At 38.6% G+C, this 23607-nt stretch overlaps 1 protein-coding gene across 1 annotated transcript in view; it reads right to left on the reverse strand.

Moving 5' to 3' along the window:
- Positions 1 to 23607, reverse strand: part of LOC124776432 (mediator of RNA polymerase II transcription subunit 14) — a 180921-nt gene that overhangs the window by 24159 nt on the left and 133155 nt on the right. The window contains 4 exon segments of the mRNA XM_047251426.1: positions 3300 to 3508; positions 8728 to 8889; positions 10011 to 10266; positions 11426 to 11680. Of these exon segments, the coding sequence (XP_047107382.1) occupies positions 3300 to 3508; positions 8728 to 8889; positions 10011 to 10266; positions 11426 to 11680 (882 nt within the window).

Here is a 23607-nt window from a genome sequence, read left to right on the forward strand (position 1 = left end):
TCACAGTACAGGATATGTATGTCTTTTGCAGGGATAATATTAAAGGCATTACCTGTTTTCTGATCAAGAAAGACGAAGTGGTTCTGCATATGAAAACAACACTTCAAACCAGAGTTGAAAACTGTATAGCAATTAAAGGAACAAGCCATTTCCACAAATTCCTTGGCATTGCAGAAAACTTAGTTCGATGCTATGTAACATCAGAAACCGCAATTTATGAGGATCACTGTGTCAGTAAAATTACATCTCTGTCTTTAACGTTGAATAACGTAGTGGCATGAGTGTATGATGGACAGTGGTGACTTTGCAGAGGTTGAAAGAATAAGTCTGGAAGACAATGAAGTTTTTGTGCATTTTTACCAACCTGCTGGCACAAGAACATCATTGAAAAAAATCTACTAATGACAAAGTTTGGATACCAATGAAAAATGTTTTAAGGTAACTTTCACTGCTTGAACTTACGACAGCAACTGGGAGGTCTTAATCTGTATCACAGAAGCTGTCTGAAGAAGTAAGTGTTCTTAACATTCACCAACAGGTTTAGGAACATTCATATCTCGAAGGATGTTAATTGAAAATATTTATTTTAAGTATGCCAAACTAATATAAATGTTAATTTCAGTGATGTTTCCACTTTTTGTACATAATTCAGTACCTTACTTCAATAGTAATAGATTATATACCACCAATATCACACATGAATAGGCACAACAGCCATAAGACCAGTTGTAGAGTAATGTGAATTATTTCCTCATTTTCAAAAATTCATATCTTTGTTCACAGTCATATATCAATGTTGAAATTTTTACAGTACGTTGCTATCATATAGGTGTTAAAACTGTGCACAAATCATATTTTTATTTTCAGTCCCACATGAGATAACTAACCCCAAACGTTACAAAAAATGAAAATTTTCAAATTTCAAAAATTCATAAAAAATTAAGGAAACATTTGTAAGTGTTCTTGCTCTATATGAGGCTAGTAGTGTATGATATCTAACTATAGGAAAAAATAGACACTCATAAATCACTCCTTGTTTGTTATTTTTGGGTCTAAAAAGTGTATTTTTGAAAATTTGGATACCAAACTTCGGAGGTCATTTTGACTGGTTATTTTTTAATTTAGGGTATTTTGTGTAATAGACAATGTTGTAGAGGACAATTTTCTAAATATAATCATGTTAATTGCAATGTTGTAACTTAAACCAGTGCAGAGACATTCATATTTTTTGCTAACGTCTCTAAACTGAAACATCGTCGCGTGCTTACAAACGAAAATGGCCGCCATTAAGTAAAGGAAAAAAAAAAACCTGTTTTGAACTTCTTAAATAAAGGGTAATTACATATAAAAAAATTTAAATATTTAAAAATGGTCAAGCAACCACCTTAATTTTCATTGGACCACTTCATTTGGATTGGCCCTCGTGTCATAAAACATGCAACTGGCATTAATAAAATAACCAGAGGAATAAGAACATGACATAACACAGACATATGTGCTACGTCTTCTCAGAAACAGTGGCCAGCCAACTAGTGCATTTTTGTATTTACCATAGGAAAAGAGCAAAGGCTAGTCCGATTTTCTACATGTCTAATATCCCTATACATCACTTGCAATTCATCTGCAGCAGACTCATTGCTTTTGCCTAATTCTCTTAGTTCCATACTGGAATTTCTAATACCATAATATTTCAGGACGTGCGTAGTGAATTGGATGACAGAGTTAACGGCACCAATTGTTTCAAGTGATTAGTGTAAACATAGTTTCACGACTTACATCTGTCCTACCACAATCTGTATAGTACGTGTAGATAAATAATTACGTGTTGTTTGGTTTCCAGGTAATTGCAAGCCCTTTGATTCAACGCCACTTGGAAAACTTGCGTGACAATTTTGCCACTCCTCATTCAAGTGGCTTCTTCTTTGGCTCACGTGACTGAATGGATCCCATTCCAAACCTTCTTAACACAAGAAAGATAAAATTAGGCTACTGGGAACTGAACCTAAAACCTCCATGTGAGTACCCAACAACAATAAATAATAGACCACTGACATAGCCCACTAAATGCACATGAGATCTGTCTACTACCTGCACCAACACAGAAGAAAATGCAAAACCCAATAAAACAGCACTTACTTGTTGGACAAACATGAATCACTGCTGCTATGAATGAACATAATAATCACTCTTACTGAGAAAGTGGGTCCTTTTGCAAGAAAGAGCTAGCAACACTACAGGAGAGATTATAAAGACAGAATGGATGTAGAATATGCTGGAACAAAACTAATAATTCATATTCATAAGAAAGCAAAAATGAGTTGTAATTGTCAATGTCACATGTATTTGTTGTTCAATTTGTATTATTGGCACCAAACAAATCTAAATCCAATCTCATTTACTGCCATCACATGAAAATAAACCAAATGCATTTCCCTGTGCACAATGCATCTGTCTTTTATTCAGTCACTGGTGATTACAACACAGTGAACTACACCATAACACTTTCACTCGCAGTTTGTTTTCCACACCCACATTTGTCTGATTGTTATGCCCTGAAGCCACAACCTAGTTAGTTGCAGTACTGATGAAATCACACTATGTCAAAGTTATGTGCTAGACTAACACTTGAAGTGTCATGTTCTACCTTCAATAGTCGGTGGCATTCCTAGTGGTGCTTGCCAAGCATATCTGCTCAAAGCTACTGCTGGTAACTGTGCTTCCACTACTCTTCCCATCTCTATAGAGCTCTTTTATACGATATTTGCACCCCAAAAACTGTTGCTTCCAAGTTTGCACAATGGAAAAATATCATTAGAAGTTATGTAGGGATTAAATGAAATCTTCTATACCATTCTGTCAACACACAACCAAACTGTCATCAATCAACCTAACATATACAGTGGGCAATGCTATGGACTACTCTGTTGCCACAACCTACATTTCAGAAGTATATTCTCTTTCTTAAACATGTATGACGTCACATACCACAACATCATTATGTACTGGGATGAAGTCAACATTTGCTATCTGTGCATTAAATTGATCCCGGTGTATTGTTACATTTGTGTAGTACACATATCACAAGAACATCTGCAAAAGGTGAAACAGGGAGCAAGTAAACAGCCCTTCCTCTCACTTCTTTCTGCCTTGCAGTTGCCAATGGCTTGTGTCATTGGCCATCCAAAAAATTATGCTTAGCTAGTTTATCTGTATCCTTTTGTTTTTCAAATTGGGAAAATCTTTCTGTCACACCCCATATTTGCAAGTAGAATAAATCTTCCATACAATATAGTACTCACACAGTCTTCACTCTGCACAGTCCGCTGCAGTTGCCTTCGCATGAAAACACAACCAAGGAACCGCTCGAGTGGCGACATGTCCGGACTAGGTAAACCAACAGGATGTGGAGTAGATGTGCAGAGCAAATGCAGTGCCTCATGGGTGAGGAGAGTTGGTACAGCGCCAGCCCAGCTTCGTTGTGGAAGTACACGTGACAAATGACATCCACCTGCCAAAAAAGTTGATGGAAAGTGTGTCATCATTTTGGGTGATGAGATAACACAGAAATCTTGCCTTTCTAGCAACAATGTGTTTAGTCTTCTTTGACTCACTGTCACAATCACATATACATCAGCATGTACTTAATAGCTATGGGAAAACATCAACTGACTAAACTGGCAGCAGACCAATATATAAATATATGGAAAGTGCTATGTATTAAGACATTGGATTGCCTCAAATGAAAAAAACACAACTGACCTGGTGACATACATGAAATTCTTGGGAGAGTTTCCTACCTAAATCCTTTGTCCTGTACTAGAATGTCTGTACTAGATAGTGTGACATACTGGTGACTTTTTAACTTAAACCTTGAATAGTCTGGTTCCTCTCAATTATCTATTTTGTTTTAAAAGCTAGTTTCTTGCTGGATTTCATCCATGCTTATCAGTTGCATATTTCTTCTGTGAATTTGGTTAAAGTTTCATTTTGGGGATTCTGGCCTGAGCTACTGGAGCTGTCTGTTGTGTGTGCATCAGATGTGCTTGGTTGTCTGAATGAATGGCTTGTGTATCTCTTTTTCCGACAAAGGGTGAGGCCGAAAGCTTGTGTGTAAATGTCTTATCTCTGCCTGTCTGCAACTCTTTATAGCTATTTTATAGTAAGTAGCAATCTATCCTTTCCTACATTGTTGATATTTTAGAGATTCTTTTCTTCATAGATTGAAGCTATGTGAACTCAATCTTTTGTGCCAAAAGATGAAATGAAACCAATATATGTTGTTTTATATAAATACAAACTTCAGAGAGGTGTAAAAGCTTCAACTTTTGGGACTGGCAAGAGCGGCAAAAAATGAGATGGGAGGGGTTGAAAGATGATATATGTCATGGAACAAACGTCATTCAGATCTCAAGGTGAAGCTGCAATACGAAGAACAATGAGAAGTCGAAAGTAAGAAACATTTATTCACTTCCTTCTATATTGATTCTGTTACATGCAGAGTTCTGGGAGTGACATATAAGAATAAACAAATTATTCATTACCTGATATACAAATTCTGTTTACTGCACTCTTTGTGGATGATAAAAGTTAAATAGTGTACACCAACAATTTGGTTACTAAGCAGAAACTGAAACAGAACTTACTTTCTCATGCAGATCAATAAATCACATCTCTCGTTAGCAATTTAAACTCTGGAAGAGACAGCTTCCAGTGATTACTTGTCACTCATCATATTCCTGGAATCAACATTAGCTGCTCCTCTCAACCTTCCTGCCTGTCCCCTCCAGACATTTTTCTTTATTCTTATCCTCTCACACTTGAGGCTCCTCACCGTTACTTTTTTGAGGCACGAGATACGTAATCTGATTGCCTCAGCTGCACAACAACAACTTCATATTCTACATCTTCAACTCTCACAACTGATGACTACTTCACTAATGTTTTTTACTTAAATAATAATAATAATAATAATAATAATAATAATAACTTATCCAAGCTGACTGGTTCAGAGTTCTATCTTTAGCTGAGTCCCGCTAATCCTAAGCCCGGTAGTCCGAATGTTCGGTTAATCTGAACTCTAATGTTTTTTGGACGACACAAGACTGTGTGGTACTGGGGTGCAAGACTCGCACATCTCTCGCAGTTGACTTACCTACTGTGTGTAGCTGATTCTCTTCTCTAGGTAATCAGCTATGTCGATCTCCCAAAAACTTCTTCTCCAAAGACTATAGCGAGTACAGGAATTTATTAAGCTACTTCTCTATTCTTGAAATAATTTGTGTACTCGTGGAACACTTTCAGTTCATTCATGGTATATTTTCAACTATCAACACAAAACAACATTTACTCTTTTTCACATAAGTAAGTAAACTCTGGCAAATCAATTGGTGTCTTTAAACATAAGACTGAATAAACACAAATACTATCATAGGTTGTAACAAACCAATAATTTATGGACATCACATGTGCCCTGTCTTGTGCAGAGCTAAGATGTGAAGAATGATAAAAGTCTCTAGTCTCAAGCGAGTCCAAGACATGAATGTGAACAGAAATCTCTATTCAATTGTTCATTAGTCTTTTTTACAATCAACACAGACACTAATACACCAAAGAATACTACATAATTATTCCTTGAGTTTTCATCACGTCTTCTGTGGCACTGGCTGCAAACACTTGTCGTCGTCAGTGACTCACCCTACTTACAGTCTTCTAATATCAAAATTCTGACCAGTACATAGACACACATGAATTGGTAGAAACGTTCTCACTCTCCCGCACTCGTACCTAAAGTATCGGGTGTTCGAGACGATTGAAGGCCGAGTGTTTCTAGAATTTAAAAATTGGCAAGGAAACATTAGGTTTAAACAATGCATAACAACGAAAGAAAAGCTGTCAAACTTACTAAAATACAGCAGACATTCTATCCATATTTTAGATGACAAAAACTCATTGTTTTTTGGCGTAATGAAGACAGTCTATTATACGATGCATAGTTGCGCCATCATCTCATAAACATCAAATCAGCAGCTGTCGCAGTGGGCTGTTGCCCCAAATAACGCAGCACGAGGTCAAGGGCTTCTGCTGCGTCACTGTGTGTACTTTTGTCACTTTCAGGCTCATAGTCACTTCCATCACAACAGTCCACTTCTTCCTGGTCTTGAGTCACAGCAGCAACTAAATCAGCATCAGAAAGGTTCTCCACACATCCCCATCCGCTGCCATCCACTCATCTACATCTCCTTCACTAGCTTCTTCACATCCAGGGATGGTTTGTATCATTTTTAGTAGATTTTCCTCTTCATTTTCAACTAAGTTGTCCTGAAATTCAAGAGGTCTCCTCTATTTTCTCAGAGTATTTTCTGAAATGTTCTGCCATGCCTCAGAAGCCCAATAAACAACATCCTTCACATTGGTCTTTTTTATTTTCGCCACTAAAGGAATGCTATCATCTTGGATCAGGATTCTTAAAAATTGTTTACTGTAAATCAGTTTTAATGTTTGCAGTAGACCCTGTTCCATCGGCTGTAGAAGTGGTGTAACATTTGGTGGCAAAAACTTTGCCCCAATTTCTCCATCACATAATTGTTCAGAGCTGGGGTGAGATGGCGCGTTATCAATAAAAAGGATTGCATGTAGAGACAAATGATTTTCCTTAGCAAAACCGTCGAACAGAGGGAACAAACTGGCTGTGAAACCATTCTTTGTACAGCTTACCATTCATCCATGCTTTTTTCTGGTTGCGATACTATACGGGCAGGGACTTCATGATGCAGTTTTTAAAAGCTCTGGGCCTAGCAGATTTGCTGATCAGCATTAAAGGCAGCTTATGATTACCAGCAGTGTTGCTGCACGCTACTAAAGTCACACGATCTTTGCAGATTTTAAAACCAGGAGCATGGTCTTCTGCTTTTGATGCCAGGTTTTTTGTTGGCAATGCCCTGAAATTAAGGCCAGTGTCGTCAGCGTTACAAGTTTGTTGGGGAGAATACTTTCCCTCCCTCATCGTTTTTTCAAACTCATCCAAGTATTCCTTTGCTGTATCACGGACAGAAGAAAGCTTCTCTCCAGTAATTGCTAGCTGACGGGTTCCATGGCGTTTTTTGAATCTGCCCAACCAACCATACTTGCACTAAAAGACTCATCACATTTCATTAACTTGGTCAGGTAAACAGCCTTCTCCTGAACCAGTGCTCCACTCAAAGGAGTTCCCCTTTCTCTTTCCTGCGTAAACCAAAGGAAAAGAGCTTCATCCACTTTAACATACTGGGATGGTTTCAAAGTCTGTCGAATTTCGAGTGTTTCTCCCGAAGCATAGGACTGTTCAAGCTTCACTCTGTTCTTCTTCCAATCACAAATGGTTGCTTTACAAACACCCAGTTGCGTTGCCAGTTTAGATACATTCTCACCATTGTCTATCCGTTTCAAAGCATTCATTTTTTCTTATGTTTCCGTTTACTCATGAAGAAAATACGTACACCACAACACCTGAATGAATACAATACAACTGTTACATGTGTCAGCGATCGATAACTAACATAACCAAGCACTTTGCGAGCCAAATGGCTGTACACTGACCTCAGACACTACAAAGGTCTTAAAAATGCACAACAACAAGGGCAGGGAGTGAAAGTGAGCCATTGTTCCCACACTTGTTCCCATTTTTACCACGTTGTACCTACTTATCTGCTTGGTATACTTCATTCTAGAAACTTGTCACCGTAATTCCGACTAACCTGAACATATCGGTAATCCAAACAAGGTCCGGTCCCAATTAGTTCAGATTAATGGGACTATACTGTATTACAATTTCACCATTACAGAGAACAATTTGAGTAGCGTAGGGCTGCACCTCTACTGTCATGCTTTTGGTGATGATTTCCTTTCTTCCTTTCTTTTTTTCATACATGTATCAATGTATTACAGTTCCTTTGTCCTACTATTCCTCTTATAACGTCAAAGTAATCATGCCTTTCACACTCACACTTTTAATCCAGCTTTGGCTTTGAAGGGGAACCAGTACACTTTGTTAACCAGTTAAGAACTAGAAAAAGAATTAAGGTACACAATTGTTTCATGAAAGAAGTTGTTGAAGCGTCCCCAGATACTTTGCGTCAAACATTATATGCTCTAACGGAACAACACCAGGTAATTAGTGTTAGTGTGCCCTTACTTGTCACAATTTATTAGATATTTTCAAATTAAATCTTCAAGTTTTGTTGTTGCAGTTACAACAGCCACTCCGAGAGTTTAGCATCTTGTCGAGAGTGTGATCATTGGAGATACAGCGCAAGCTTGAATTAAAAAAGGATGGGAAAGAAACTCAGCCACACCCTGTTCAAAGGAACCATCAAGGCATTTGCCTGGAGCAACTTAGGAAAATCAAGAAACCTGAATCTGGATGGCCAGCAGGGATTTGAACCTTCATCCTCCTGAACCTCTCCAGTGTGAGTCCAGCTAGTAACTACTGCTCCACCTTGCTTGGCGTGGCCACTGTGATAAATTTTCTAGAACAGTAGTGAGCTACATTACAAAAACAATTAAATGTGGTTGTGGACATTTTGAACAACTTTACTAACTGTGTGAGGTAATAGTGACTAGCTGTCTTCTCTTAGTTTTATACAAAAGAGTTGTCATGTCCAAAAGGAGACCTTTTTCCCTGCAGGGGGAGTGGTTTTTTTCCCGGCATGTAAAAATAATGGACCAATATTATAACCACAACACACTTGCCTGCTTTGAGGTCTCCTTGAGGACTGTGCAGTGCTGGGTGTCCACCAGGTGACTGGCCAGGTCTCGCTGGCGAAGGGCGGGGCATACTGGGTGACCCAGGCCAATTCGACGCTGCGGGGGACGCTGTACTTTGCGAAGGAAATGGGCTCCCATCTGTATGACCTGTGAAAATAGTGGAGAATAACATTTTCTACATAGGATATGTGGTGCACAGGAAGTACACATGTAATCAAAACTTAAGGTAGACAGCGGTTTTTGTGTGAACTCTAAGGTTTGAGTGCACATGGTCTCTCTCTTCTCTTCTCTCTCTCTCTCTCTCTCTCTCTCTCTCTCTCTCTCTCTCTCTCTCTCTCTCACACACACACACACACACACACACACACACACAAAATGCACCCATCTCTGCTGCTGTTTCTGAGGAGGCTGCATTTTTCATAGTCAACAAGTAGCTAGTCTCACAGAATTTGTCATACCACAGAAAGACAGTTTTGCCTTCAGGAACTTCTGTCTGGCATCTCATCTCATACAAAATTTCTGCAAACCTGTCAAAACTGGTTCCAATTTGGTGAATTCAAAGATGATGCACACATGTACAGCTCTGTGACACCAGTGTATGCAGGTGTACTAGCACTACTACTACCCCATTTGATGCAGCACCTTCACTGGTTGCTCAATTTATCGGCCGTTGCATCTGCAGTGTTCAGCAGTCCCTCTCCAAATACACCAAAGGTCTCAATGCAGATTTCACACACCAAAATTACCCTCCCAACCTTGCACAGAAACAGATCTCATATGCCTTGTTTCTCCAGTCACCTATTACATCACACACACACACACACACACACACACACACAATTCGGGTCTGTTTTTTTCTACTTTAGAAGAAGGCCTTTTGGTCGAAAGTTTAAATGTACAGCAGTCTTTTTGTTGCACCTATCTGCCTCTCAATGTCTCCTCTGTATTTTGCGTAGCAATCAAACCTTTTATGAATAGTGTCTTTATTCCAACCTACATTTTCCACTGTCTGATTTTCACTTGTTATACTTTTGTTGATAATCATCTCACAGCCTCTTATCAAGATGCTACTGATTAAGGTTAGAATTTAAAGTCTCATCAATATAAATTTCATTAGGGACTGCACAGAAGAGAACAATTTCTTTTCTTCTTACATTAACTACACACCTCGAAATGGCGTAATAAATAACATATTTCAGTCTTGTTCTGTATCTAGGCATAAATATCTGGAACTCACTCTGCATTTCTATGCAAACAGTTGTACTTACCTGTTTGTCCCATGAAGGACCCAGCAGGTGAATGCCCCACCTGCACTGAGCTACACGGACCAGGTGAAGATGTCGGCATGAGGCCCGCAGGGCTTGGAACGTGTAAAGGATTCGATGGAGAATTAGCGAGTAGTCCTCCTGGTGAAGCATGAGGCATCATCGAAGGTGAAGGATTGATGTTTGGTGGCATTGATGGAGGTGATGCTAAGTTGAATGATGTTGCCGGGCTTGAGCCGAAACTCTGATGCTGACTTGCCTGTAAAGACAGTGAGTGAACCAAATATATTTGTAGTTACTTTCGCCACGCCTCAATGTGGTGCCCATCTTTTCACTGGATACCACTTTAGTGGGAGGTATGTCTAATCCTTCGGGCACATAACTTCGCAGCATGATGAGTGCTAGTAGTGTCTAATAGTTTATCTGTTAATGACATTGCATGTGAAGAAGGGTAAAAGCTGGTGTTGGCATGTAGACTACACTAGCAAACAAACACCCTGGTGAACATCAAGCTTAATGTCAACTTACAGCCACCATAAACAGTGCCTTCAATTCACAGTGTATAAGGCATTGTGGAAAGGGAGTTCAGTCAAGTTGTTACAAGCATTTTATTATGACCTTATGGACTGATCATTAATGTTCCTTGTTTCCAACCAAATCACAGTTTAATTTCCATTAGCAAACCTTTCCTATAAATTGTGCTTCAAATTATACTTTCTCATTACATCTTGGTGCAAGCAAGACATCATCAAATAATACCACTACATATAAAAACAGCTTAAAGAAAACTGATAATCATCTAAAACATGAAAGGCTTTAATCATGTTGTGTATTATAAAAATGATAAGTCGGAGATCATAGGTGTGGCAATGGAAATAAAATGTCAGTTTCAGAGAACATTTTGAAAATACCTTATTGCCACACAACGTGAAATTAACCATGGCAATCAATTAAGTAAAATATTTTAATAATCAAGAAAACACTGTCTTAAGCAAGAAATAAATCATCACTGACGCCCTGAGATAAAGAATAGTTTTTTTTGCTTATGACTGAAAAACCAGCAAAGCCCTACAAGACATGTTTTCACCTGTTTTATTTGGATACCAGCATGCATTTGAAGAGAAATGGTGTAATTTTAGTGCAATTTCCGGCTTGCATTAGAAGAGAAATACCATAACTGCAGTGCAATTTATGGCTCCCATTCAAGGAGAAATGGCATAATTTTAGTGTAATATTTACAGTCTGCTGTAACACATTAGCACATGATAATCATTCTCACTGTCTACAAATATATTTTGTTTTGGTGTCTTTCTTTCACATTTCTTTCCCTATAACTTATGCTGTACTAATGTAAGGTGCAGCTACAGACAAGCTCGAGAAAAACATTCCATGTGAATCGCAAAACTGCTGCTAGTTACCTGTGATATGGCTGGGTGAGGACTGGCTGGAGTATGTGGGTTGCTTCCAGATGGTGGAGTGAGAGGAGGATGGAACCGGAGGCCTGCCTCTCGCTGCTGTGCTGGTGACTGAGGTCCGCGATGGTGGGAGCCCAGAAATGACATCCCACCACCTCCTTCCGAATCCATCGTCACTGGAGATGGTGGATTGTCATCCTCAGACTGTGATCTCCTCCTAAATACTGCTGTCTCGTCAACATATTTTGACAGGAATGCCTGGAAAGTTTTCAGCATTTGTCAAGCAAAGCAGAACCTCCTTACTTAGTTTCAACAAAAGACATACACTAGATTCTCAAACATCCGCATGAAAATTTGTAGCTTTATCTTGCTTTATCCAACACACAAATACATTTTCACCAACAACAGCAATCTCATGCAGAAAGAGTACCCCAACACGTAATGTTATGATCCAGTCAACAGTAACATAGAGAGACAAAAACTGAATAATCATCATCTCTTGGCACAGTGTGTTCTTTCTTTGCAAGGAAAGAAAGTAGGGAGGGGTCACAAAGTATGAAAATAGTGGTATGAAGGGAAGTTGAGGGACAGTTAAGAGATAAATTGAGTTGAGGTGGGAGAATTATACTCAAAACTAGAACTAAATTTAGCATGTGGGGAAGGGGTGGCGGGAGGGGGCATAGGAGCCAAAAACAAAGAGACAGTTCAAAAGAGAAATAATTTTATTCATTTCTATGCATGGATTATTTATTTATTTCTTCTTCTTCTTCTTTGTGGAGGTCCACGCGTAATCAACATTTGTTGGCCTTCCTTTTACGCAACAAATGGGCTAGTTTTCATTGGGCAGACCATGTATGTCGGTTAGTTTTTCTCTCTTCTTCCTCAAAACCCCGTGTGTTTGTGTTTTTTTTTTTATGATGTCATTTCTGTCATGTTGATTTAGAGACCCTAATTCTCTCAGATCTTTTTCCGTCTAAGACTTTTATCCATTGTGGATGTGGAACACTGCGACTGTGGTGTGAAAAGGTTTTCAGAAATTACTGCAACCAGTCGCCTTTTATGTAGATGTATTTTATTTAACCATAAAATACATCTACATAAAAGGCGACTGGTTGCAGTAATTTCTGAAAACCTTTTTCCGTCTGTTTGTACCAGTTCAGTCTTGCAGTTTTGTTCCTTAAAAATGTATGGATTTTGTGCATTAACCTGTTTGAGTCCATTCTTTCTAAATGCCCCATGAATTGGATTCTTCTCACGAACATTGTGTCTGTTATTTTGGAGATATTTTTATATATTTCTGCACTGGGTTTCGGATAATGCAAACTGTCTTATTTATTTATTTGGCAATTGATGTTTTAAAGACATTTTCCACTTCATGAGGTTAATGGCCGGCCAGTTTGAGATTGTTCACCAGGGGCACTCCCTCCCAATGTGCAACTACCTGCAGATTTGTTGGAGTCTCTCAGTAACAGATTTTCATAACAGGAACAAAATTCCTCACTGACAAACTATTGTTTATGATCTATTGCACTGAAGATTAGAGAGTGCTTGTATCAGTATAAAAAAAGAGCTTCGCTGTACAGCTTCAATGTTCAGACAAGACATTGCTGATTCACAGAATTTCACCAGCTAGCCCTGCCTAATGGCGGAACTTACAACTACATTGCACTTTAACCCTAGGATCTGTGGTGCCGAAAACACACATGAATGCATATGCAGGGCCTCCAAGGCCCTGCCCTAATTTAAAATTTTCCTCTTTTCATATAATCATTCTTTGGAGTTAAATTTATTTCTGTCAAATTTATTGTCATACTGAAAGATTCCTAAGATACAGTAACGGGATCTGGTGGACCTGATTAACATTTTATTAATTTTTTAAAAAAGACTAAGAGTGAATTTTTATTAGTTACATCCATTTACATACAACATATACAAATAATTGTATTAATTCACTTATAAGTTGCAGTTTACATTTTATAACATTTATTACAACCAATTTCTTCAATTAAAACATACTCATTATTCACAATATTATGTATATAGGCAATATTTTGACAAAAAGTTACTATTCATTGTTCACATAAAACTGCATTTTTCTTAGTTTTCAACATGTGACAAACAAGCAACGCAAAGAACGCCACTATGTTCCTTACAAATGTTGGTTTTACACTTAATGCATGCCATAGCACTTTTCCTGTGTTTCTTATATGGACAATAATTGCATCTTCTTCTTTTTCCTGAAACAGGTAGTTGGTTCGGCAATATGACATCTTTTTGAACACCACATCTTTGCATGGCATCAACGATTTTCTTTGGAAGATTAGGGATCTGAATACGAAGTTCTATTTGTGGTCTTCCCATTTCCTCTGCTAAATCTCTGAGGAACAAATGCCTTTTATCACTTCTTCCTCTATGGTATGTCAGATGGTGGGCAGAAAATAAAATTTCACTGTTTACTGCTGCGATGTCCATCATATTCATCCATAATGCAAACGGTCACCTTCTTGTTTGTCTCTCGCAAGTGTAATAACGAATTTTCTGGTCCATTTGATCAACTCCACCCTTTGTAGAGTTATAGAACTATAATATCTGGTTTCTTTTTTGCAAGAGTTTCATCAATGTTTCTGTCGTGATGTATTGTGCTAATGAGAACTACAGACTTTTTCTTTTTGGGAACATAACTCACCAGTGTAATGTCACCTCTAAATGCAAACAAAGAGGAATGAATCGCTCTTGAGGCAGAGGGTTTCATCTCATTAGGAATTTATGGTTTATTTTGTTTGATTGTTCCCACCACTGTAATTTGCTTCTGAAGCATCTCTTCTGCCAGCTGCACACTAGTAAAGAAGTTGTCAACATTAATATGTTTTGATGATCTTTCAAATGCTTTTAGCAAGATGTCTCACCACATTCAATCCAAGATTTTTCTGAATAGGTTCATGGGGCTTCCTTCCCATGTAAATAATTCCGTCTAAAGCATATGCAGATGTAGCATCACATAACCAAAATATTTTTATGCCATACTTGGCTGATTTAGAGGGCATATACTGGGTGAAGCTGCATCTTCCACAGAATGGGACTAGCTGTTCGTCAACTGTGAGCGAATCATTGGGAATCATTCTATTTCTAACTCTTGTCAAGAAATAGTTCCCATGCATAGCGAACAGCTGCAAGTTTGTCATCTGCAGATCGAGCTTCACGGGTACGCCTGTCATCAAATATAATCATTCTCCTTATATCCTCTAATCTATTTACTGAGATGGTGGCCTTATATGTGGGATTTGCCTTTTCATCCAAGAATAATTCTCTAATCAGGACATCCCAACTCTTCTCAACACCAGAAAGTAGTAAAAGACCAAGAAAACCCTCCATATCAGCAAGCGAAACGTTTTTCCACGTTTTACCACGTTAGCAGCCACTCTTCTGCCTTCAATATTTGTGCAGTTGATGATTTCCTCTAGTATTTCCTAGGAGATGAAATAGTCCCAGGCATCCTTAGGTTTACAGGTTTTCAAACCAAGGGCTGGACCAGGTGCCTTCTTTACGATATTATGGACAGGCGTACGAAAAGTTGCAGGAGGATCTAATTTCCAAATCATTCCATTCCGACTAATGTATGTGTAGTCTTCTATACCTTTTTGTGGTGGTTCTTCATTTTCAGACTCTGATGAAGTAATATTATCAGAAGTACTGTCATCTGCCTCAATATTCACATCTGCACGTTCATTGGTTGATTCTTCACTACTTGCACCTTCAAAAATATTTCCTTCCTCGCAAGAATCAACTTCCTCAAACCACTGAGCCACAACACTTTCAAAATTAGCTGCATTTGCATGTACTGACTCTATTGCTTTGCGTGTCGGAGCCATAGCAAAAGGCGTCTCTCTCAAACAGCAGCTTGTGCAGCACTAAATGAGCCATACTTGTAACAATATGGGCCTTGCAGCAACAAACAAACTACAGTAACAATGAGGCTGACAAGAGCAGCACAGGATAACAATACTATGCAATAATAAAGCATTTGATAGCAAAAAGATCAATAATACACCGACATCACCAATATGTGAAAGTAGTGTGTATTATTTTTTAGTTATACTATTACTACTACAGCTACTGCTGCTGTAGGCACTCCTGTTGCTGGAAATACCACTACAGTTATTGTTGAATTAATAACTACTCCCAAACAAATGTTGAAGACAATATAGGCTAAAGAACATTTACCGTATTTACTCAAATCTAACCTGCACTTTTTTTCCGGTTTTTGTAATCCTAGCCTGCAGCTTAGAATTGAGTGCAAAGTAAGTGAAAGTTCTGAAAAATGTTGGTAGGTGCCGCCACAACTAACTTCTGCCATCGAATATATGTAGTGCTGCTACACTGGCATGCTTTGCAGGCACACAGATAAATACTGGCGCCAAAACCTCTGCGTCAGTAAATAAATTTAAGAAAAGGTGGAAGACGAGCTTTTTTCTCCGCCCCGAGTTTCGACCACTGCATTTTTATACATTATCCAACAAGTAAATACAAATTCCGTACTGTTCATCTTCGAATGTAGCAGCATTTCAATGTACTACAAAAATACAACTGGCAAGACTGTTTGGGATGTTTGTCAATTTGGCCAACTCTACATTCTGAATTTTTTCCTACCTGTGAGAAGAGATGGTTGCTAATAGGAAGTTTTATGAATTGTGAATCACATGTAGTATTCTCTTCACCATAAGAATAATACGAATATAAATGTTTTGCCATGTATTTTTTCGTGTTTGCCGCTATCTCATTTAAATCCTGTCTGCCTAATAAAGTACGAAACTAGAGTGAGACAACGGCAAATGCGGAAGAATGTATGTATCATGTCATGTTTATATTCGTATTATTCTTATGCCTAACAGTGATACAATCAGAAATGAAGCACGGCAATTGACTAGATTTTTAAATCTAAGATGACTCTAATTTCTGTGCAAAATGTAATGTACTAAAGAGGCGTCCAAAGATTTTCAAACGGAGAAAATTTTTTGCTAAACTCTCACTCAGAACATCTTCTATCATACGCAGTCTATTATTTGGTTCTTGTTGATCATTATCAAAGAAAGCAGCACTGTAAGTAACAACAAGTAGTAGTCGCTTGCCACTGTTTCGCTAATGAGATGATTCCTCTCTTTTTTTTATTTGTAAGCCGCAGTAGCGAGCACAAAAGCAAGCCATGCCACGAGCGGCGACATGCCGTAAACTCTCACTATCAGAATGCGACAAACAATGCATGACACAGTACAATAATGCATTTTCAGCTTAGAGTGACGTAAACACCTATAACAAAGAGAACGGCACTTACCAGATCAAAGAAAAATAACCAATCGATTCAAACCAGACGAAGCACGTGAAAAAGGAAGGGTACTCGTATAAATACGGACGGAGCGCCTGACGCATACCAATGGCTACCTGGTAAAGCTCAACTGCTAAGCTTACGACTCGAACCAAACTACTATAGCTGTATCGTCATTCATTCGACATAAATAGTGTCTCATATTACAATGGACTAACTTTGTTTCGATTTGGAGGTGCGGCCTAAAACATTTTTCTCCCCTTTTATTTCGAGTGCGGCTTAGATTCGGGAAAATTATTTCCTTGATTTCGAGTCCCATTTTTCAGGTGCGGCTTAGAATAGAGTGCGGCTTAAATTCGAGTAAATACGGTATAAATGTGTGAGGACTTCTGAAGCCCTGCTTATGCATTCATGGTGTAGGGGTAAACGTATTGAATTATACAAAAAACTTAAAACGATATCTCATTCAGACTTGATAGGAGGAATGTCACAGTGTTAGTGAAAGAATACTGGAAAGCAGTTTGAAATCAAACAAAAAATTAAAGAATTTTTTTAAAAATGAAGACATACAAGGGCCTCGGAGACCCTGTGTATGCATCCTAGCGTTAATCACAGATTACTTGCAGTAATGGTTTGCAAATAAACAATGAAAATAAACCAAAGGTTGCTGAGTCCCTCTAGGCAACATGTGTTCCCTAATTACATTTCACTTGCCCATCAGACATGATTTTGGTAATACTTGGGTCCCTCGAGTACATGAAGATCATACAATGATTTCTCTGCTGTTACCACTGACTATAAGGTTCATATCTCAAAGGTCACCCAAATGGACCACACCAAACAAATCACACCATTTTCGTATTACTGAAGCTCATGTGTTAAATGTAAAATTACCTCCGCTATGGCCTGCAAGCTCCCAAAAAGTTACCTGTTCCATTGCAATTCTCTTAGCACAAGAATTTTCAATCTGTTGACCACACTGGTTTTTTACAATTATGTGCCTACTTTATTCGTAGAAAAGAATGTCTCAATATGGCACAATGTAAACAATTAAAGAGTCAAGAAAGACACTCACCAAATAGCATTGAGTCATTGCCAAGCACGTAAAAAACAATAAAAAGAATGAAAAGTGTTAAGATCATCATAGATTCAATAGAAATAAGTCATGTCACATACATGGTTTCTGCTGGTCATGGTTGGTTGGTTTGTGGGGGTTGAAGGGACCAGACCACAAAGGCCATCAGTCCCTATGCTGCCCATACACAACATCTTTATGTAGTACATTTCTTCAACTATGGGAAAAGGGAAATGGACGCCTTTTCAGTTCACAGACAGGCTGTATTTTCCCAGCATTTCTTGTCTGATACACTTATGGAAGGAGGCAAAATAACGCCAGTGAGCTCATGTTTATAGCATAGAGGTATTTATACCTTATTAAGGGAGGTCTTATTTGCAGTTATTAAGTGACATTTTATGTGAAAAAAACTCAACAGCTGGAGCTGTCAAATTGTCCGCCACAATGAAGAGACTACCCCCAAGCATCAAATGCTTTCAATATGTATTTGACAGTGACGATTTCATTGACCCCGTTATCAATGGCTGCAATACTTTTTGCAGCTTGATGGTATCAAATGCATCACCTCTGCCTCAGCTCTCCCAATACCTGAAGAGGCCCAGAGGCTTAAACTGCTTCCTCTGAAACAGAAAGAGGTCACCTACAGTCTGTGAGATGAGTGATTGACATTGATAGTTCAAACAGCCAAATGGTACTGCTGTCTAACGTGGTTTACAGCAATTCATGCTTGTTTGCTACTGCAAGCGTTCTCTAGCAGCAGAAACAAAAGTGTCAATAACATCCACATTGTATTTGTATGCATGAATTTATTTACAGTTGTTACTTGTAATATAAAATCTTGAAAAACTGAAAAGAGTTATTTAGTATCCAATATGCTGAAACATCATAAAGTTATTTGTTAGACTTCACAATGGAAATGAAAACTATTTTAGCTTTTCTTTCCATTGTTAAATATTAGGATTATTAAATAGTTCTCCAATGAGGAACACATTAATTTATCAGTGTCTTAACAGTTATAATATGAAGAAGGTACTCTCAATATGATGATACACATAGGTCAATGGCATGCTTCCACCTTACATTCCTGAGTGTGTTGTATTTATGCCAATGGGAAAACACCACTCACATTACTGTTAGAATATGATTTAGAACAGTCTTCTTCGGCACTGCTTGAACTATCACTACTCCCTCATGGATGTATAATTAATTTTTGACTCATTCGTCCACAACACCTTCATTTTTGGCTGCCTCTATGACGACACTTGCAGTGGTCTTCAACGTTTGTCATTTGACTGTCGGCAGCTATGAGATGATTTTCAATTTCAGAGATCATGTGTAATTTTTTTTTTTTTTTTTTTTTTTTTTACAGCAACATATTTTTTTATTTATGCTCATACACCTTTAATGACACTGAAGTGACAGTGGTACAGAGGATGGCCAAAGATCTCATGCCCATGCTTTTTAGAAATTTCATCAATTATGTATGTTAAAAATTGTGGTTTCTTTTGTGTCACAATTTTGAGCAATTCCACCTTTCTCAAAATCATTTCTGAAAGATACTTTTCATCGTTTCAGGCACTGAATATCACCATCTTCCTTTGTTGCCGGAGTTGGTGTCTTACCATGAACAATGGAATGACAAGGGACATTGTTCATAACAATCAACCGGTGGACTTATGAGATTTGTCATAAGTGATGTCTCGTACAACATTTGAAAAACAACATTGTTCATCTCCTTGTAGTAATCACCTATCCTTTTTGAATGAAACACTGACAAGCATCTTGGCACAAAGCTATCTGATGTACCAGCATGTAAAACAATGATCCGTGTTCCTTTTCCAACAGGCACCTGAGCAGCTGAAGCCTATGTCTTACAGCTCTGTACGCAATGAAAATTTGCTTCTTTTAAAAAGTAGTTTGGCATATATATACAGCAGAATCCCACTAATTTGAACCCTGGATCCAAACGTTCAGTTAATCCGGACATGAAAAATGTTAGTTTAAGTATGGAAAACTGTGCAGTAAACTGATGTACATACAAACTATTTTAATTTACACAGTACAGTAAATATGTATTAAAAAAATTGGCAAGAAAACATTAGGTTTAAACAATGCATAACAATGAAAGAAGAGCTGCTGAACTTGCTAAAATACAGCAGACATTCTATCCATACTTTTAGATGACAAAAACTCATTGTTTTTTGGCATAATGAAGACAGTCTATTATACGATGCATAGTTGCGCCATCATCTCATAAACATCAAATCAGCAGCTGTCGCAGTGGGCTGTTGCCCCAAATAACGCAGCACGAGGTCAAGGGCTTCTGCTGCGTCACTGTGTGTACTTTGTCGCTTTCAGGCTCATAGTCACTTCCATCACAACAGTCCACTTCTTCCTGGTCTTGAGTGTCACAGCAGCAACTAAATCAGCATCAGAAAGGTTCTCCACACATCCCCATCCGCTGCCATCCACTCATCTACGTCTCCTTCACTAGCTTCTTCACATCCAGGGATGGTTTGTATCATTTTTAGTAGATTTTCCTCTTCATTTTCAACTAGGTTGTCCTGAAATTCAAGAGGTTGGTTGGTTGTTTGGGGAAGGAGACCAGACAGCGTGGTCATCGGTCTCATCGGTTTAGGGAAGGAAGTCGGCCGTGCCCTTTCAGAGGAACCATCCTGGCATTTGCCTGGAGTGATTTAGGAAAATCACGGAAAACCTAAATCAAGATGGCCGGACGCGGGATTGAACCGTCGTCCTCCCGAATGCGAGTCCAGTGTCTAACCACTGCGCCACATCGCTCGGTATTCAAGAGGTCTCCACTATTTTCTCAGAGTATTTTTTGAAATGTTCTGCCATGCCTCAGAAGCCCAATAAACAACATCCTTCACATTGGTCTTTTTTATTTTCTCCACTAAAGGAATGCTATCATCTTGGAACAGGATTCTTAAAAATTGTTTTCTGTAAATCAGTTTTAATGTTTGCAGTAGACCCTGTTCCATCGGCTGTAGAAGTGGTGTAACATTTGGTAGCAAAAACTTTGCCCCAATTTCTCCATCACATAATTGTTCAGAGCTGGGGTGAGATGGCGCGTTATCAATAAAAAGGACTGCACATAGAGACAAATGATTTTCCTTAGAAAACCGTCGAACAGAGGGAACAAACTGGCTGTGAAACCATTCTTTGTACAGCTTACCATTCATCCATGCTTTTTTCTGGTTGCGATAATATACGGGCAGGGACTTCATGATGCAATTTTTAAAAGCTCTGGGCCTAGCAGATTTGCTGATCAGCATTAAAGGCAGCCAGCAGTGTTGCTGCATGCTACTAAAGTCACACGATCTTTGCACATTTTAATACCAGGAGCATGGTCTTCTGCTTTTGATGCCAGGCTTTTTGTTGGCAATGCCCTAAAATTAAGGCCAGTGTTGTCAGCATTATAAATTTGTTGGGGAGAATACTTTCCCTCTCTCATCATTTTTTCAAACTCACCCAAGTATTCCCTTGCTGCATCACGGTCAGAAGAAAGCTTCCCTCCAGTAATTGTTAGCTGACGGATTCCATGGCGTTTTTTGAATCTGTCCGACCAACCTGTACTCTCACTAAAAGACTCATCACCATTAATTAACTTGTCCAGGTACACAGCCTTCTCCTGAACCAGTGCTCCATTCAAAGGAGTTCCCCTTTTTCTTTCCTGTGTAAACCACAGGAAAAGAGCTCCATCCACTTTATTGTACTGGGAGTGTTTCAAAGTCTGTCGAATTTCGAGTGTTTTTTTCTGAAGATGTTGCACAGGACTTTTCAAGCTTCACTCTGTTCTTCTTCCAATCACAAATGGTTGCTTTACCAAAACCCAGTTGTGTTGCAGTTTAGATACATTCTCACCATTGTCTATCTGCACATTATCACCACTGTCTATCCGCTGCAAAGCATTCAGTTTTTCTTTGAGAGTTAAAGTTGTGTGTGTCCATTTACTCATGACGAAAATACATACACCACTACACCTGAACGAATACAATACAACTGTTACACGTGCCATCGATCAATAACTAACATAACCAAGCACATTGCGAGCCAACTAGAAGTGCACTGACTGCAGACACTACAAAGGTCCCAACAATGCACAACAACCGGAGCACGGAGTGATAGTGAGCCATTGTTCCCACACTTGTTCCCACTTGTTACCATGGTATACCTACTTACCAGCTGGGTATACTTCATTCTCGTCACTGTAATTCCTGCTAATCCAAACAAATCGGTAATCCGAATAACATCCAGTCCCAATTAATTCAGATTAATGGGACTCTACTGTATATAACAACGAATAACATTTTTCTTGAAATTGACAAAGTTGTCACTTGATTCTATCTCAGCCACTTCTTTCCTAGTGTGTGTAGGCTTGTTGTGCCACTCCCACACAATCTATACTACACTGTTTTTCCCTATTGGTACAACAGTATTCTTGCTCATTTCCAGTGCTGTGTATTCCTCTTAATAACCTGAGCAACTGGAAACAAGGGATCAACTTTTTCCTTTTCTTTCTCAAAGTAGTCACTCATCAAACACATGAATTCGCAGACCTGGCTGTGTAGTGCACACTTCTTCCTCCATTTCACTTCACATGTTGGGCTGGCACTGTTTGTTGCAATGAACATTGTTTAAAATGAAACAGAAGCAAATAAACACTAACAACAACAAATGAAATAAACTATGAAGTGAACTACTTAAACATACAACAAAACAACAGCACCAGACGTACATGAGACACTCATGGAACATTTCAGACGTGTGGGATATGTTTGCAGAGCAGCAACATAGCTGCTTCTACCTGCTCCAGTGCAGTCCATCTTTGGCTGGCTATCTGTGGTTGCTTGGCAACGGAACAATACTACTGAGATGTTAGTACAAAATACTAGCCTCCCAGACTACAGATATTATGAAACATCAGATATTTCAACACACGTCAAGTAGTGCATTACAGCAGATTACTGTTCTTTAAACATGATCGATCTTAATCCGTCAGACATATTGAAAAGCACCTGCGAAAGAGTGGTAAATGGCTCCAATCACTGTAGCCCACTCTACACACGCTAGCAATTCCTGAATGGAAGAGATTTCTGAAGTCTACCAGTAACACAGTTTATGGTGAGAGAAAGGCAGTAACATTCTGGTCGTTCATTAATTCACCACCAAGTCACTACAACATAGTTACACGGCTTTACAATACATACATTGTCAACAACAGACACCAGGAAGATATCATATTTATCAATCCAATCCCTTTTCCTACTAACATTACATAGGTTACTGACAACATCACACTTACAAATTAAGTACCGCTCAGCTATTGTTGATAGGAATGGTGTTTTACATGAAAGCTCACTCACCAACTGCAAATAAGTACTTACTTAATAAACTGAAAATAATTTCACTATACAAATATCGAAATCAGTGTAGTTATTTTGTCTGTTTACAGAAGAGAACTGGACAGGAAAACAGGAAATGCGCTGGAAATATATTTAGTCTGTAAACTGAATAGTGACCAGCGCTGGTTGTGGATGAAGTCGCTTTTCCAGAAAGAAGACTACAACTGCTGTACAAGACAACTAGTATTCAATTTACCCTGTAGTACTGTGTAACAATGTGCAGAGATTTATTCAGAATCTGTCCATATATTTTTCTTGCATTTGTATTATAGCAATCATATTTGTGTTCAATGAAGTGTTCACACACTTTGCAAAAAATACCACCCCCCTCCCCCAAGCATCTCTGCACTGCGTTGTCGGTGATCCG

This window comes from Schistocerca piceifrons, chromosome 2 (genome assembly GCF_021461385.2).
Source record: "Schistocerca piceifrons isolate TAMUIC-IGC-003096 chromosome 2, iqSchPice1.1, whole genome shotgun sequence".
NCBI lineage: Eukaryota > Metazoa > Arthropoda > Insecta > Orthoptera > Acrididae > Schistocerca > Schistocerca piceifrons.